Source organism: Myotis brandtii, unplaced genomic scaffold (assembly GCF_000412655.1).
Source record: "Myotis brandtii unplaced genomic scaffold, ASM41265v1 scaffold185, whole genome shotgun sequence".
Classification (NCBI taxonomy): Eukaryota; Metazoa; Chordata; class Mammalia; order Chiroptera; family Vespertilionidae; genus Myotis; species Myotis brandtii.
The window spans coordinates 4951558-4970205 of NW_005356870.1; the positions used below are offsets into that span (position 1 = coordinate 4951558).

The window sequence follows — 18648 nt, forward strand, 5'->3', positions numbered from 1 at the left end:
GATTCTTCTAGAGCTTTCAAATTAAAATGTATGTATGTACTGCTGTCCAGAATTTGTTTTCAATCTAAAATATATATTTGACAGATTTATTTAATATACATCATCATTAATTTACTCTCCATATTTTAAAGACATAAAACTTTAATTCTTAATATTATTTGGAACTACCAACATGCATACTTATTGAAGAAGTCTGGGAATGTTAAATCAGTTTTTCTGATCAAGTCTTTTTTAAACCCAGTCCTCTCTATTTTCCTCTATCAAAATATCCACTATTAGGATATGATAGAGGATGCCATCAGAAATGCTTACTCTTCAGCACTAAAAAGGCTATTTTCACTAAAGTACAGAAACTGCCTCAAATAAGAAAAATGTTACATTTAATGTGTTATACTCCAACTGTATAAGGTGTCAGAAAAATAACAGACATCTGGCAGTTTTAGAGGCGAAACAGATTCCCTTCCCGCCTCCCTGTTGTATCTACAGATAGCAACCTGAGGTATATATCTTTATTTCTATCTGAGTAGTAATAATAATTTTCCTAAAGAGGCTAATTGGATGATAGAAATTTCAATGGTATTTGGCTTAAAATGTATAGGACATAAAATTATGATTCAAACATGCCAAAACAGTCCTGGAAACTAGCAAGCAGACTATAAGGAACTGGCTAAGGGGAATCTTTCAGTGTGAAATAATCTATTCTCAAAGAGCTAACCTAGAGGCTGAGTTCATTTCTCTACTAAATTTGAAGCTATCATTGTCCATATCACTCATTTGGTAGGTAATCATGAACTGTTTGTTCCGTGACATTTCTGTAATCAAGCATTTACTATTAACTCACATTGTAACTCTACTTTAATTAAGAAAACATATGTATGTCTAAACCTTAACCTGATTTTAAGTACCTGAGAGTTGACACTAGTCTCTGTATTCCTTTAGCTAGAGTGACAATGTGTATCTCCCCCCCCCCCCCCCCCCCCAAATCAAGACACCTTGTAGTGAAAGGGTACAAAAAAAGAAATTAACAGGCATTAATGAACATACAATAGAGCAGTGGTTCTCAACCTGTGGGTTGTGACCCCTTTGAGGATCGAACGACCCTTACACAGGGGTCGCCTAAGACCATCGGAAAACACATATATAATTACATATTGTTTTTGTGATTAATCACTATGCTTTAATTATGTTCAATTTGTAACAATGAAATTGGGGGTCACCACAACATGAGGAACTGTATTAAAGGGTTGCGGCATTAGGAAGGTTGAGAACCACTGGTTTAGGATAATGTCCCAATGTACTGATTAGGACACATGTAAAGTACAATGTCACAACATGCTGAAAGTGAACAGATGAGTGAGTTTTTCCCTGTCTGGGTTATGTTATGTACTGCCAGTGTATTTAGGAGGAATTTTGATCATCTTCATAATGTAAAATATATAAGTATATTTTGAGATAACAATGTTCGGCACATTGCTATTTAATTCAGAAATCTACTTTAAAACAGAAGTTTATTTCATTGACTTTTATTCACTTTATAGCACTGTGCTGTGGCTTCCCTGTCAATCCCTCCCTCTCAAGCTCCCATTTTGCCTTAGGAAACACCTTGGGCGTAGACGTGACTCAGGTTGACACATGGACCTAAGGAGGTTGCCTGCAATAACCTGTGTACTAAGTATTAATACATTTCAGATTCTTTATTCTTAAATAAAGATTAGTATTTTAACAAATTAAAATTCTTTAGTGTTGAGGTTATTTGAAAAAAATTACCAGTATGAGTGTGAAGGATAATAGATATTCTTTAAAATAAGTGGGCGATATTTTGACTATCATTCCCGTAAACCATCACTGATGTTAACTATAAAATATATTAATTCCAGTATTAACTTAAAACAATGTAAAGCTGAAATATATTTCAAATGATAAGACTGTAGTTACATTTTATTACTTTATAAGAGCATAACAGTAAATTACAATAAAACACAAATTATTTTTACTAGGAACAAGACTTAAATCAGCTTTTAAAGGAGAATCAATGAATTCAAATACATGCTAACAGTCTTATAAAATTACTTTCTCTCTGATTCTCCTGAAGAAATTAACAGTCTTAATTAAGAGCAGCTAGCTACTCAATGCCAAGTCTGGCACTTCATTTCAGGTGTGTGCCTTACCTTTGCTCCGTGCTTATGCAGAACTTCCATGACATCATTGTGAGCTCTTTCTGCCGCAACATGCAGTGGAGTCATGAAACTATGGAGAGGGGAAAAGGAAGAGGTGATTTACTAACTTTTATTGCATTTCCCCTTTAGGAATTGAACAACAACTGCAATTACACTTACTCTTTATTTTTTTCATTAACATTTGCTCCTTTTCTAAGTAACAATTCTGTCACTTGCTTTCGTTTGGGATGCAGGGAGGCCACAGCACAGTGCTGTAAAGTAAATAAAAGTCAATAAAATGAACTTCTATTTAAAAGTAGATTTCTGAATTAAATAGCAATGTGCTGAACACTGTTATCTCAAAATATACTTATACATTTTACATTATGAAGATGATCAAAATTCCTCCTAAATACACTGGAAGGACAAAACATAACCCTGGCAGCAAGATGAAATTATGCTCTTGGTTAAGCACTAAGAAATACTTTCATCTTTTCCTATAGCCAATAAATAATTATCCAGTCCAAATTTACTGCCTCTCCAAAGCTACAAAAATCTGTAACTAAATTTCTCAATTCATTAGAACGTCAGCCACGTAAATCATTATTTCTCCAACTCTTTCACACAGGTACTCCTAGCACTACAGAAGAATAAATAAGGCTTTATGCCCAGGGGCAGGCACGAAGGTAAGAGACCTCAAAGAGCTTAGAGGGAGACGAATTCTCAGAAATTCTATGTTTTATCCTATATTTATATAAGTTTTATATTCATCTTTGTTTTATATTAATGTCTGCATTAAAATTTAAAAAGTAAAAAACTAATTTCTAATGAATAAAATGAACACTCTAAAAAGCAGGTCAAGGTTATTCTGTGACTCTGAGTATCACCTGGAATAATGCTGTGTAGCATGAATGTCTCTGAACCCGTTTTAGGGCCATATATTTAGATGTACATAGAATTGGCCCATTTCAGTTTGGTAACTCTTTTAATGTTTCCACATGTTTTGATGACAGTTTCACTATTTTTGTGCCAGATATATGAGAGAATGTTAACTGAAGTATATTTAGAGGTCTGTGATAGAGGCATCACAAATGTTTCAATATTAAAGACAATTGGTACAGTCTGGAACAAAAAATGCACAATCTTACCATTTTCTATAATGAATGAAATAATTCTTTGAATGCGATTGCTCAAAAGAATAATGCAAATATCTTTGAAAATACTTTAATCTTCTATAGAAAACAAATAAATACGATTACTCAAAAGGATAATTGAAGTATCTCTGAAAATATTCTAATCTTCTATAGAAAACAAATATATTTATCTAGCAACCACAAGAAAAAGAAGATTCTATAGAGAAAAATCACATCTTATATTTATGAAAGCACTGGCCACAAAGGTGGATTTGTTATAATATGGTTGGGTAAAGGCAAATGTAAAATTAATTCCCAAATCAAGGTTGAGCAAGTCTATTCTCTCACCCATGAAAGCAATAGCCTCCTGAACCAAATTAAAAATCAATGCAACCATTAAAATGCAAATCCCTGTCACTTCAGATACCACAGTTACTTTAAGGTTTCTGAAATAAAAATCATATTTTGTGCTTACACTGCAATTATCAACCCACAGAATGGATTAACAATAAAATCTTACCAGTGCAGTTTCATGAGACTGTGGTTGTTTGAAATTAATGATTTCCAAGGCAAGTGTTTTTTTAACTTTGGCTAGGTCTGCTTCTCTGGCTGCTTGTAGTAAAGAATGACCTTTAAATTCATCTGTTAATAAAATAATGGTTGAAATAAATTTTTTAAATTTATAAAAATCATTAGCATAATTGTGAATTAAGACAATTATTAACTTTACACAGTCCTCTACTTTAGCAACAGCAGCAGCATGGTGATACGATGATGAAGGTGCAAAAGATGAGGGTGTAGGTTAATGAAAAATTATGAATTATGTATGATCTGAAATAAGGCTTTTTATACTCCTAGAGTTCATAAAGATACACATACCAATATACTCACTCCCGGAAAGTTTTCAAACAAGCAACCTAACTGTCCACCAAATGGAAACTAGTTAAATAATTTGTGAACACTTATACACTGAAATACTTTACAGCTCTTAAAAAAAAAAAAAAAGACAGACCAACATTTACTGACATGAAAGCATATATTATTAAATGAAAACTCAAGTAACGAAAGAGGAAGGATAGGCTGACCGAATTTTTGTGTGCTGTACTACCATTATTGCCTCCACCAATAAATGTAAGTAATGATTATTGCTATAAGCAAGTAAGAGATTTTTAAAAAGAGATTTCTAAATTAATTACATAAATAAGAGTCTAATACCCTTATTTATTAAAAACATATAATCTTATTTTCTATTTTACAAGTTGGTTTGTATTCTGATATGACAACTTGTTAACAAAAAGCTGAAAATTGTTCTCCAAAGACACAGATGACCAACAGACATATAAAAAGATACCTGAGAGAATTATAAACTGTCATATGTAAGGAGTAGGATTCTGACAACTGCAAAGTAAGGTGATGTACTAAGAACTGATTTCAAGTAAAAAGTATGGTTTTGCTTGGCTTATCCATTAGTCTAGAGAAATTTAAACTGAATTCAAATCATACTGAATTCAAATTATCAGTATTTTAGATTACTTCCACCAAATCATAAAAATTATCTTATGTAAATGTGGGCAAGTGATTTCACTTTGGCTATACCACACAAAAGAAGTAAAACAGAATTGTGCAAACTTGATGATATCTATTATTACCAACAGCACAGGAATATAAGCTCTAAGAACTCAGAGATATTTTTCTGGTTTTATTCAGATGTATTTCCAGTGCATGGCACATAGTAGGTATTCAATGTATGGTTTTTGATCGACTCATCCTTTACAAAAAGGGAGGGGGGAGCCTCAACTTGTGAATTAGAATTAGGCTTGAATAAACACAAAATATATATAGTATATAAATATAAGATTCCTGTGGAATCATGAAGACAAGTTTAAGATCAGAAATGAGGATTATAAACTAGTGTACGTATAATAAATAGGGATATCATTTACAATATTAAAAAGTGATTTAGTGCAACAGAAAAGTTAGAAAGGGGATAGAAATTGCTAAGGTGGTGATGGTGTAGAAATTTGAAATAGGATAATCAAGAAAAGTCTCACTACAAAGGTGGTATTTAAATAAAGACAAGGAAAGGGGAGTAAGCAATGCTGAAAGCAGAAGGAACAGCTAGTGTAAACTCCCCAAGGGAGGGAGGAAGGGAGGGAGAGGGAGGGAGGGAGGGAGAAAGAATGGAAGCATATCATCCAAGTTAGACAAAACACCAGCCCTTATAACTAAACAAAAGTGAGATAGTCTAATCTGCAACAAATAATTTTGACTTCAGGATACAAATACATACAAGTCAATCTCTCCCGGAGCTCAGGAGTTGGCGCCATATCCACAGCACTTTTCCCATGGCAATTGACCAGTGTAGGATCAGCACCATGGCTAAGCAACAGAGAGCAGACTTCTACAACACGATTCTAAGCAGCCTCATGCAGAGGAGTAAACTGCCAGAGATCCATGGCGTTAACACAGGCTCCATGCTGAATTAAGAGAAAAAGTAGTTGGTCAGTAATCATTTTGCTGGATTAAATAAAGCTCAGAAGACATTTATTTCACTGTAAAATTCAGTTACAACTCTTTGAAATGTCAACAATATTTTAATTTCAGCTTTTATAAATAGTTTAAGCAATGATAATATTTTAAAACTGCTTTTCTTAAAAATCTTATTCACTACTAAACACATGAAAACTCATGACAAGTTAAAAAGAGCAAATGAAATTCATTATTTTTTATTTCTTTTACCTTTAGTAGCAGTTCTGTGACTTCATAATGTCCATATGAACATGCATTATGAAGAGGCACAAGTCCACTAAATGAAAAAAGGCAAAGTAAAATACTGAAATTTCAAACAACTTATAGTCATTTATCCAAGAAGTGCTAAGCAACAAAAATCTAATAAATCCTAATACAATTATGTTAAAAATATTTTAAAGTATTTAGTAAGATGATTCAAAGCACAGATAATTTAATCTTTTGTATTTCCCTTGTATTTTGTGTATACAATCCTTAAATATAATGATAAAAACACCAATTAGAGAAGCATTTAGGCAAAATGAAGAACATGTGCTGACAATTGCATGCTTTATATATGAAGTGTTTACATTAAATAAATGTTAATTGATAGAGAATTGAAAATTCCTACTCTTTTGTTTCATTTTCAAAGTAAGTACCAGCACAAGAATTAAATATCCAAACTACTATAACTTGCATTTTAAATTATCTTTCTACATGAGTCAAAGACCCCCTTTTTTGTGCTGTACTTCTCTTGATGACTCACCTATTGTACACCCATCTGTTTTCAGACATGCACAAGGAAATAGAGATGTACAAGAGCATCAGGCATTTGTACCCCTATACTATCGGGACACCATTCACATATGGCACAAAACCTGGCGCAGGCGAGAGAGAACAGAGTACGGAAAAGAGCAGATTTGGAATGAATGGATTCCCCCTTGGGTAACTGTCTCAAGTACTGAATTCTTTATTCATTTCTATGTTTCCTGACATGGAAAGGGGCAAACTGAAAGAAACCTCCTCCAGGGCTTCTCTTCTTTATGCTGCCAATCACAAGAGTATAATATGAATCTATTTACCTGGGTAGTAAGGTCAAGTTATCTTTTAGATCTTAAGGTGGGATAATGAGAAATGTTAGCCCATCACACAGGACAGCAAACTTGATTCATATGTCCCTGGAGACTAGATAGAAAACTCGTACAAAGTTTTCCAAAATACACTTACGCATAAAGTAAATGACGTGACAGCTTTCTTAGTCCCTCTGCCCTAACCCTCCAACCCCCACCACATCAACCTTCATACGGATCTTTTAGGTTTTCCAAGTTCAGATGTCCAAGATTCATCAGGGAAAAAACAAATTAGAATACTGTATAGTTATGATTTTGGTTTATTAATAAGAGATAATCTTTTCATTCCAGATAAATGATAGCTATATTAATAGATTATCATAATTTTCAATTTGTCTTATCTTTCTGAAATGCAGCTTGAGTTAAGAAATAACAATTGCAATTGAAACAAATTTTAAATAATAGAATTTCAATAAAATTAAACTAATTTAGGAAACTATTATGAGACGCAAGAAGTAGTATATGAAAATAAAATCGAAGTTGCAAACATTCTTAAAATGCTACACAAGCTGTAAAGAAATGGTCTATATGACTTTCTTTGCCTAGTGTTCAACAACTTCAGCATATAAGATGTTGAAAACAAAGCATAACAATCCATGAGCAAAACCACTAAAGGAAATAAACTGCTACACCTACCCTTTGTCTTTTGCATGAACATCAGCACCATGCTGAAGCAGCAGCTGAACTATCCGAACTCTGTTGTAGCCTGCGGCAAGATGTAAAGGCGTAGACTAGAAAACAGAAGAAAAACACACCCACTCCTTCAGGTAAATAATTCTTGCTTTACCATTTAATCTGTATTTGTTTAGATTTAAACACAATGAACGTTAACATACACAAAACATACTGAGTTAAAGTGTCAAAAACTCCTATTTCCTAATTGAATGAGGGACAATTCACTCACTTCAGGAGTAAATTCTAACTTCAGTGCCATGCACCTGTTTTCTCCTACTTTTTTTTTATTGTACATAGGTCTCCTTTTTTCCCCATTGACCTCCCCCCCGGCCATCTCCACCGCCCAGTACATGCCCTCAGCCCCCTAGTGTCTGTGTCCATTGGCTATGCTTATATGCATGCATACAAAGGCTTTCAGTAATCAAGCCCTACCCTAATCTCTCCATATTATTTCTTTCTTCTTTCTAGCATGAATCACTCTCACTATTCTCAGAAGACATGTCAGGGCTCACATCCCTCATAACCGAAAACATGCTTCTTTGTCCTATTTAAATCTTGTCCACCTTTCAAGTTCTAACTTTTCAATTCCAATTCTATCAAAAAGACTAACTAAAGATGCAGCTCTCAAAATTTCTCTTTAATAGGAAAGGTTGAAAAACCTCCCTGAAGAACTATTTGAAGAAACTTTAGTAGAAATAAAAAGGACAATGGACCATATTCATTCCAAGCAGCTGCTAGCAATGGGTCAAAACTAATTTGCTACATTGGATGCAATGAAATATGCCAAGGTAGTATTTACGCCCTCTATTTCATACACTACACATGCAGTATTCAAAAGGAAAATATCGTTTCTTCCCAACTAATTTCTGCCACTCTGTAATTTGAACCAAATTAAAAGGTTCTCTATTAAAACTTAATATAATAATTTTTAAAAATCAAAACTCATCTTTTAAAAAGTTAGAAATAACATTATTTTAATTAAAAGGTTCTCTACAACCATAGCGATTTTTCTACTTGTTCATTTACTTAAAGTTTAAATACTGCAACATCTTTTCAAACAGGGTCTAATATATTTTTATGTACTCTCACTTTTCCTGTTTTCTATTTGGGCCTGGGAATTTAATACAATTTTCAAGTTATTTTCTTTATGTATTACTCCAAATATCAAGATACAAAAAAATTACGAAATACTGTATTATCTATTACTGTGTTCATAGTACTCCACACATTTTATATATTCTGACAGCCTCTAAGTTTAAGAAATATTTCTGAGCAATCTACAGCTAATAATGAGGAGACCATCCAGATTTTAAGAATCCTGAATAGGAAGTCAGGAAACCTGATTATACCCTTGGATCTTATGAAACTGTGAAAGTCATATTACCTATGTATCTCAGCTTCTTCATGTGTAAAACAGAAATAAAATAAAAAATTTTGTATATAGTTGATTCAATAATAGCCTTTATTTCTTATTTTTGAAAATGAAGTAACTAAATGAATACATATACACACACTGTTTATTTAGAAGGACAAAACATTAAAAATATCTAGTTTCTGGATTTTTAAAAATCATTTTGAGATTAAAAATTATTTATAATGCTTTAAAAATGGTAATATATTTAGTTTTTAAATGGCTAAAATTCAAATAACAAATAAATTAGAAGGCTCTGTAACTAACAAGGTAGAAGGTAATAGGAGGCCTGAAATAAAGCAACTGTGAATAAATGGAGTTAGGGGCGAGTGTCAAAAATTATTAGGCAGCAGAATTAATAGAATCTGATAATTGACTGATATAGATAGCAAGGGGTACAAAAGTTCCAGTTTGGAAATGTCAGTGACAGATGAAAGAAAGGAAGGAAACAGGGGGAGTGAGGAAGAAAGAGGAGAGGAGATCAAAGGGGAGGAGAGGAGAGGAGCTGAGAGGGAAAGAATCTGAGGTCTGGGTTTATTGAATTTGAAGTGCCTGATACCCTAGTGGTAATGGGTCTAGAATTCAGGAGAAGTGAAAGTTGGGCACAAATTTGGTCATCACTGGTATTCATAGAATGTCAGCATCTGCCGTGTATCTGGCACCATGTTAAGTGCTAGGGATAGCATGGACATAAGAAAGGTTCCATACTGTGCCCTTAGGAGTTTTCTTATTCCTTAAAAACAGAAAGTCCCTAAATGAAATCTATATAAAATAATTTTATGTAGGAGGACAAAGGATGAGGGGGGAAAAGTCTAGTTTCCGAGGAGTCAACTAGAGAAAGCAGACAAATACAATTAAATGTGATGACTACAAAGGGAAGGTCAGGATGGCATGAGAGGTTAGAGGACATACACCAAACCACTCCAGAGGTGAGTAGAAAGGAGTGGGGTCAGGGAAGATTCTCAGAATTGCTTTCAAAAGGAGAGGAGCATAAACACAAATCACTGAGGCAAAAGGATGGGGAACTTTATTCCGGGTCGTGTGGAGAGCACATATTAATACCCAGTGGACATGGTACAATTGAGGAACTCAAAAAATTTCAGTGGTTAAGTATAGTATGAGATTGGGGGAGATTATAAGAACAATGGGAAACCCCTGAAAGACTTTAAACAGAAAATTACTTAAGACTAAAGTTTTGGAAAGCTCAGTCTAGTTACTCTATAGATAATGCATTGGAGGGGGAGGGCAAACCAAGTGACAAGCAGACATGAAGAGAAGAGTGCAGGACTAATCTAGGAGAGAGTTAATGACAGTGTCAGTCAGCAAAATTGGTAGCAGCATCCAAGCAGAAGTAGCTGAGCTATGAGAGTGGATGAATTCCCAGGGAGAGTGGGTATAGAACAAGACAGATGAGATTTTCCAAGCAGTCATTCTAATGTGAATGCTAATTATGCAAACTAAATAGTATCACTAGAAAGCACATAAAAATCTGTAAAACGCATGCAATAAATTTGAGGAAATGGTAGAAAGCTAAAAAAACAAACAAAAAAACTAAACAGTACAAATTGAGAACAAAGGATGATTTAAACAAGCTAATACTACTAAGAGCCCAGAAGTATTTCCTCCAGAAAAAAATTTACAACTAAACATTATACACCAAATGCTATCGTCTGATACAAAACAATTAACTTCATGTGGCCTAGACTACATTTAGTGAATAGTTACCACATAGTGCTAGCTTTACATCCCAATTGTCAAGTGGCTAAGCGATGATAAAAGTAATTTTCTAAATGCTAGGATAATTAACAGAGTATAATTTCAGTTTTGAAGAAAATAAAGCAGACCCATTTGTAAAATACACGTTATTTGATATTTTTGTGGTGTCTGTAAACTAGTAAACATAAGAATCCAACATTTAAGACATTATGCACTGCCAGTATATACTCCTCAGATTTATTCTTAAAAGAGATTTTTAAAAAAATGTTTTAAAAGTCAAACATGTACAGTGATAAAGTATGGAACAATTGTAAATACAAATAGTCTTTCTAAAAATTTACCTAAATATTGTTTTGCTGTAAGAAAAATACTATTGCTAATATTTTCATATTGTAAAACATTTATAAAAAAAAGGATCCTTACTTAAAGAAACCCCCAAATTCAAACTTTTCTTCTTAAAATCAGGCCTTTAAAAAAAAAAGCCATTTATATCTTTGCTTTTTCTGATACAGATCTTCAGGGCAGTAGAAAGCATTTAAGGTAGCTTTAAGTTATCCTACATGCATAGCTACAATAGTGACAACTGACAACTCTGTTATAAAACTGTGGGTGTAACTTTAACATAGGTCCAGGTAGCACAATATAAGGAAATGAGCAAAGGCTTTAAAGTCTTGGTTTTGCATTCTTGCTTTGGTATTTGATTTTTTTAAAACAAAAATATGTACTTGTTTAGTAATTAAAAAGAAAGATAAAAGTGCTTAAAAAAAGTAAAATACCTTCTAAAAAAGTTAAAGGCCTTCCAGTAACAAAATATTTTCCCACTTAAATTTAATTTTACATATGATTTCTTAACAAACTCAAGCAACAATGGAAGACAAAATATTCCTGAGGATTAAAAAGAAAAAGAAAAGAAAAATCTTACAGATCAGTTATTAGCTTTGGAAAACCTATAGACTATCATGTGTCTAAAATACCAAAATTTAATTTTTGGATCTTTTGTTTCCAGTGAACAAAGAAATCATGATAACTATTTCTCAAGATTTAATGGAAGACAAAATATTCCTGAGGATTAAAAAGAAAAAGAAAAGAAAAATCTTACAGATCAGTTATTAGCTTTGGAAAACCTATAGACTATCATGTGTCTAAAATACCAAAATTTAATTTTTGGATCTTTTGTTTCCAGTGAACAAAGAAATCATGATAACTATTTCTCAAGATTTAAATGTGTTATCACATATTCAATCCCAAGGGAATTTTAGCATTTACATTTTAACACAAAGCACATATTGCTATCTCACAAATGACAGCTGGGTACAGGGGAAAGAGTTCCCTGATCTAATGGTGCTGAGAAAGCTTCTGAGGTTAACAATTACCATATAAAAAGAATATCTCAACCTCTAGCACTTTTAATTTAGGAAGCATAAAATATTATAAAATTTAATTCTGAATTTCTTGAGACTATTATTATTATTATTATCCTATTTTTATAAAGTACAAAGTTTGGGACATTCCTTAAACAAGATTTTAAAATGAGATTCCAAAATATCAATACTCCAGAATGATTTATCCTTTCCTTTTATTCTGTCTTTGGACAATACTTTTGCAATAAAAACACAAAAAAAAGATTATCAAAGACTGGTCCTTAAACTGCCATAATCTCCCTAACACTTGTCACAAAATAATAGTTATTTACTTATGTATCTGTCTCCTATAATCCACTCTGAGCTCACTGAGAATGGAGAACGTATCTCAATTTTATGTTTTAAGGCAGCGGTTCTCAACCGGTGGGTCACGACCCCTTTGGCGGTTGAACGACCCTTTCACAGGGCTCGCCTAAGACCATCCTGCATATCAGATATTTACATTACGATTCATAACAGTAGCAACATTACAGTTATGAAGTAGCAATGAAAATAATTTAAGGTTGGGTCACAACATGAGGAACTGTATTTAAAGGGCCAGAAAGTTGAGAACCACTGTTTTAAGGGCTAACATAGTATTTCATATATAGTAGATGTTAAAAAAAAAAGAAAGTTATTGCCAGCTTTTGATTTACATTACCAAGAAATTTCTGAACAGAAGACACGAATACTTCAGCTTGGTGAATCTGACTTTAAATCTGTGTGAAAGTTTTACAACTATATTTCTATGCAGGCCTGTGTGATGTTTGATGCATTCCCTAGGAAAGGACAAACCACAACCATGAAGCCATCATGATGTAAGTCATCGGAGAGCTGTCTAACCTCATGGTATATTGTGTAGTTTGGTTTTCTTTAAGATGGAGATTCAGTTTGAAATAAATCATACCCTCTGGGATTTTTCAGACTAGGGTGACCAACTAATGCTGGTTTGCTGAGGACTTTCCTGGTCCCAGGAAACCCATGCAAACTGAAATGCTCGGTTACCGGACCTAGCCAGACTTAATGCTAGATGAGTTTCTTGGTTTCTAAAGCGCTCTCAAGTCAGAAAATTGTGTCTGCCTGTGTGTGGGTACACATGTGCAAGGGTACACATGCATCTGGAATAAGGCAAGACTTATTATTATTTTACCAAATTGGGAGAAGAAACCTATTAGGAATCGGCTCAAGAGATAACAAAAGGTACTACTCTTTCTATCTAACAATTCATTTCTTAAATAAGACTCAAGTGTAGTTTTTTTCAGTTCCATACAAGCTCAATAATATAACATGCTATTCAAATTTTTCCTCCAGACTCCTGCTCTACAGTTAAAATTACCAAATCCTAAATAATAAAGAGCTAATATGCTAATTAGACCCAAAGGTGGAACGACCTTCCAAAACGACCAGTGGGCAAGGGGCAGGGAGGCGGGGAGGGGGGGGGGACTGCGAGGGCCGAGCCCCTTGCACAATTTTCGTGCATCGGGCCTCTAGTGGTTTCATAAGATAAAACTTCATGATCTTTTCAGCACTTGAACACTCATGTAGTCATCAACCAGATTCAACATACATTGATTATTAAGACTTTGTTACACTGGGCTTCTGCTATCACTTTTATCTTTTCTTTTCACCACTAAAGTATTCCAAAGCAAATTCAAGACACAGTAACATTTAACCCCTACATACTTTTGTAGGTGCCTCTAAAAATTATAAGCATTTTCTTTCAAAACCCCTAATATTTTTATTACATCTAAGAGAAGAGTGTAATCCTTGGTTATCATCTAATGCCCATGTCAATATTCAAATTTCCTGATTACCTCAAAAACTTTTAAAGTTGGTTTGCTGGTCAAGATCAATACATTTGGATATTGTGCCTTCAACAGTCTTCATCCTCCCTTTTGTTTATTTTTTTTCATAATACTGCCTTGCTGAAGAAACTGTTAGTTCCCTTTTCTTGTGATTATTTAACTTGTGCCTATATCTTCTTGTATTTTATGTAGTAAGGAAGTTAATTTTCCTCCTTCAAATGAAACTTGAATATTTCATAGGATAGTACTTATGGTGGATAGCAATTATTATTTTTTAAAATACATTTTTGTTGATATTAGAGAGAGGGGGGGGGGGAGAGAGAGAAAAGAGAGATGTGAGAGACAAGCCCTGACCAGGAATCGAACTGGCAATCTTTTTGTGCAGGCGACGATGCTCAACCAACTGAGCCACACCAGCCAGGGAAGAGCCATAATTATTTGCCCATTACCTATCAACGGACATGTAGGCTGTCCCATCTCTGTTCTGGCTAACTTAACAAAACATCTCTTTCAAATTTATTTGGTTGAGATACATCAATGTTTCCCTTCTACACATAAAATAATATATTTGCCATTAACACAAAATTCCCAAGAAAATATAACCGCATTATCAGAGCTTATTAAATTTCTTTTAGATACAGAGACATGAACAATTTAAGAATGTCTTTGAGACAGTGATACTTAAATCAGAATCAAAATAAATTAAAAGCTAAGGAATCAATATGGGCATGAGTCCATGGAAATAAATTTATCTCATGACTGCTGCCTATATTTTGAAGGGATATTTTCAGTAGTACCATAATGAAGATTAGACAATATCCTTCAAGTTTCTCAACTCTTGGGCTATTATAAAAATAATTTAAAAGAGAAACTACATCTGGAAAATAAAAATTAATGAGCCAAAGAAGAAATAAATTTTTAAAAAGATATTTTATTCACACCTTTCTTACAAATAATGTCTTCTTTAACTTGTTTTTTTCTACAGATAACACATTACTAGATCCTCTTATAATAAAGTTTTATTTCCTATTATGAATCTTTTCCTCTAGTCCTTGGCCTCTTCGTCAACTGTTTACTAAAGCACAGTGCCTAGAGCTAACCACACCTAACCATAGATATGGTCTCACGTCAGTGGACTATATCAGTACTATTCATGAATAGACACGATACTACTCATATATTTAAGAGTGTTTAATGTTTTTAAGTCACAATCTCTGTAATGGGGAGAGTTGGGCGACAACAGTATTTGGCTTCCTCACATAGTTATTTTCAGGCTAAAATGAAGTAGAAGATACAAAAATATTTTGAAAATACAAAGTATTTTTTTGAAAACAATAGCAAAATATTGTGGGTACTTCCTATGTAACAAATACTATTCAGAGTGTATTATATGTAGTAACTTGTTTACTTTATACAACTACTACTAGAGCTAGAAACTATTAGTATCTCCACATAACAAATGAGGAAACTGAGGCATACGGGGATTAATACAATAAGTTAGCAGACTCAGAGATCAAATCCAGACGTCTGACCTCAGCACTCTCCCTCACCCTCTTCCTTTTCCTTTGGCTGGGCATTCTGGATAGGATGTTTAGAAATGCCCTAGTACGGCTAAGTGGCAGGAAGAGTTATTTTTGGTGGCAGGATTGCCTTAGTAGTTCTGACCACCTTAGTTAGCTTGCTGATCCACAGGGTACCACATGTCAAATGCTGTCAATAATAAGAGTGTGTTCATACCACTGGATGAGCACCCTAGACATGTATAACTTCTTAACAACAATAGAAATTGTCTAAAACAGTAAATATTGGAGGACAAGGAAGAATAAAAAAATACTGAAATTGGAGAAGATAATTTATCTGCCTCTTTCCCAGTGCAGGATTTTTCTACCTATCTCTAACACATAGTCATGTGGTCTCTTTTTTGAACTCAAGATGTCCAGTTGTCTCAACTGCTTTACATAGACTAACTGCCTACCTACCACCCCTCCTTAAAGTGTGAAACCCTAAATTCAACACTAAATCCACATGTGGTTTGGTACAAACAAGTGCGCTCTCATTTAAAAAAAAAAATGTGTTCAAGTAGAGCCAGATAATACAGTTAACTGTCTGTTAGAGTTATCACAGTGAAGGTTCCAATACTTTCCTCTTCCAAAAGAGTTTTTCTGAATTCTACATAGACTACGTGACCAGAGGTACACTAATGCTTGACATTTTACAGCCTCAGAAAGAATGTTCTTTCAAAGTAACATATATGGTCATCTTTTGAAAGGGACCTAAAGCATTTGTAAATGTGTTGAATTTATGAAATATAAAGCAATATTTCTATACTTCAACTGCCTTCTATAGTAAAAATTTATTTTTAAAGTGATAATGTAAAGGACTTAATCTTTTCTTAAATATATTTTTATTGATTTGTAGAAAGAGGAAGACAAAGGAAGAGAAACATCGATGTGAGAGCAAAACATTGATTGGCTGTCTCTTGCACGCCCCTACTGAGGATCCAGCCTGCAACACGTGTGTCCTGACTAGGAATCGAATTGGCAACCTTTCCATGCAACAAACTGAACCACATCGGTCAGGGCAAAGACTATCTTTATCTCAAGTGCATGTACTGGGAAGAGAAAGAGAGGAAGAAAATGAACAAACAAAAAAGAACGGGAAATCCACAGGGTAATCTCTGTGAGAATAACACTCTGAATACCAACTTAATTCAATTTTAACTTAATATTATCATTGTGGAAACTCCAAGGGGATTCTTCAACAGAAATTTGTTTCTCTTTTCCAGCCTCATAATCAGCAGAAAAATTGAAATGTATGCATGAAAATGAGTTTCTAGCATGTTCTCTTAGGGTTTGTATGGAAAAAAATGCTTAGCACTCTCAGAGGGTGCAACATTAATTTTGCATTGTTTAATGAGAAACAGCTGGCATACTTTATGGAAACCAGGTTTCTTGGTCTGATGTAACATGATGTTTTATACTTTAAGAAGAAAAGTGTTCACACTACCTAAACCTCACAGGAATTCCTTTTCATAATTAATATTTACAATCTTAGGTTTTCAAATCTAAACATCCAAGATTCTAACTAATGTTCAACAAATAACTTGTTCTTGAAACAGGAAACACGTTACACTGACAAGGCATTTAAAGATTATTTATGAAAGAATCATTCCACCTTGGATCATTAGACAGCTCTTTTAACTGTGTAAAGAGGGAGAATGGTAAATTCCTTTAGTTGATTTCAATGTGGCTAAGACCTCTAGGACTTTTGAGATATGTTGTCACGTCATGTTCCTTCAGTGACGAAGTCCTTATTGTTTCTGAGTTTGCATATGTGAATTCAGGAGCCAAAGGTAGACAGGAACAGAGATCTCTAGCTCTGCTCCCTGTCCACAGGTCCCTCCCCCAATCTCACAGGTTTCGAACCCTCTCTGAAACTAAAAGATTAGTTTAATAGACATTATCGTATTCAGAGTAGGATATTATCATGTTACTATTAAAAAACTAAAGTATCTTTACCAAAGGAAAACCAATATATGAAATATTATATAGTTAGAATTAGTCTATTTCCAAACTTACTAATTTGGCTACCCAAATATGCATTTCAAAAAATTATGCAAGGTACGTATAGTGTTTTTAAAGTTTTACTATTGATGCCATTATTAGTGGAGAAAGATGTTTTCTTAGTCACTGAAAACAGTCTTTTTTAAAAAAATAGAATATTATGAAAATTCTTGATGCTGTTAGAAATTTCCTCTTATAATTCTAATTTAATTGAACAAAAGAGTGAATGGATAAATATGCATATGATGTGGAGAGGGGAAGAAGTAGGCTTCCTGGGCGATTATACTTTGTTAAAAAGAAAAAAAAAGGTAGTGATACAAAAATAAGCAAGTGTTATAATGTTTGTGTCACCCAGTCCCCCGAACTCGTAAGTTGAGCCCTAACCCTCAGTGTGATGCTATTTGGAGAGGGCCTTTAGGTGGCCTCCCTTATAATAAAGGGAGTGGTGTCCTTATAAAGAAGAGACACCCCAGAGCTTGCTTTCCCTCCATAAGCCAGGACAAGAGCCCCTCATCCCCTTGGACTTCCCAGAGCTGTGAGAAATAAGTTTCTGTTAAGCCACCCAGTCTACTGTATCCCATCCTGAGCACCATCCAACTGGTAAACAATGAATTAAGAAGTCAATAGTTTATGTTGGTTTTGTATTACTGCCAAACCACTGTTCCTAATAATGCTAATTCAAAGCTATAGATAGCTTCAAAGTCTTAAATCCCAAATCTTCACTTTTTCTGCTTCTCATCAGACCAGAAGAGTTTCTGAGATCAGACTTTTCTTTGTACCTAAGTAAGCCTTTTTCCTCAGTAAGGTTCACCCTTTACTAAAAACATGAGTTTTTTTCAAAATACTGTCAACTGATGTTAACTGAACAGTTTAAGCTAAAGAAATCACAATCAAATAATAATCATTATAGGGGTATTTTTAAATCTCTTTATCATTTAATAATTGATAAATAAAAATATATCATCAGGGCCTGGTTGGTGTGGTTCAGTGGTTGAGCACTGACCTATGAACCAGGAGGTCACGGTTCGATTCCCAGTCAGGGCACATGCCTTGGTTGCGGTCTCGATGCCCAGTGTGGGGGGTGCAGGAGGCAGCTGACCAATGATTCTCTCTCATCATTGATGTTTCTCTCTCTCTCTCTCTCTCTCTCT

At 34.0% G+C, this 18648-nt stretch overlaps 1 protein-coding gene across 1 annotated transcript in view; it reads right to left on the reverse strand.

Annotated features, from left to right (window-relative positions):
* The window catches only part of TNKS (tankyrase, TRF1-interacting ankyrin-related ADP-ribose polymerase), a 142992-nt gene that overhangs the window by 43501 nt on the left and 80843 nt on the right, over positions 1-18648 (reverse strand). Inside the window, 6 exon segments of the mRNA XM_014537931.1 lie at positions 2169-2247; positions 2337-2428; positions 3810-3931; positions 5580-5766; positions 6029-6095; positions 7564-7658. Coding sequence (XP_014393417.1) covers positions 2169-2247; positions 2337-2428; positions 3810-3931; positions 5580-5766; positions 6029-6095; positions 7564-7658 — 642 coding nt within the window.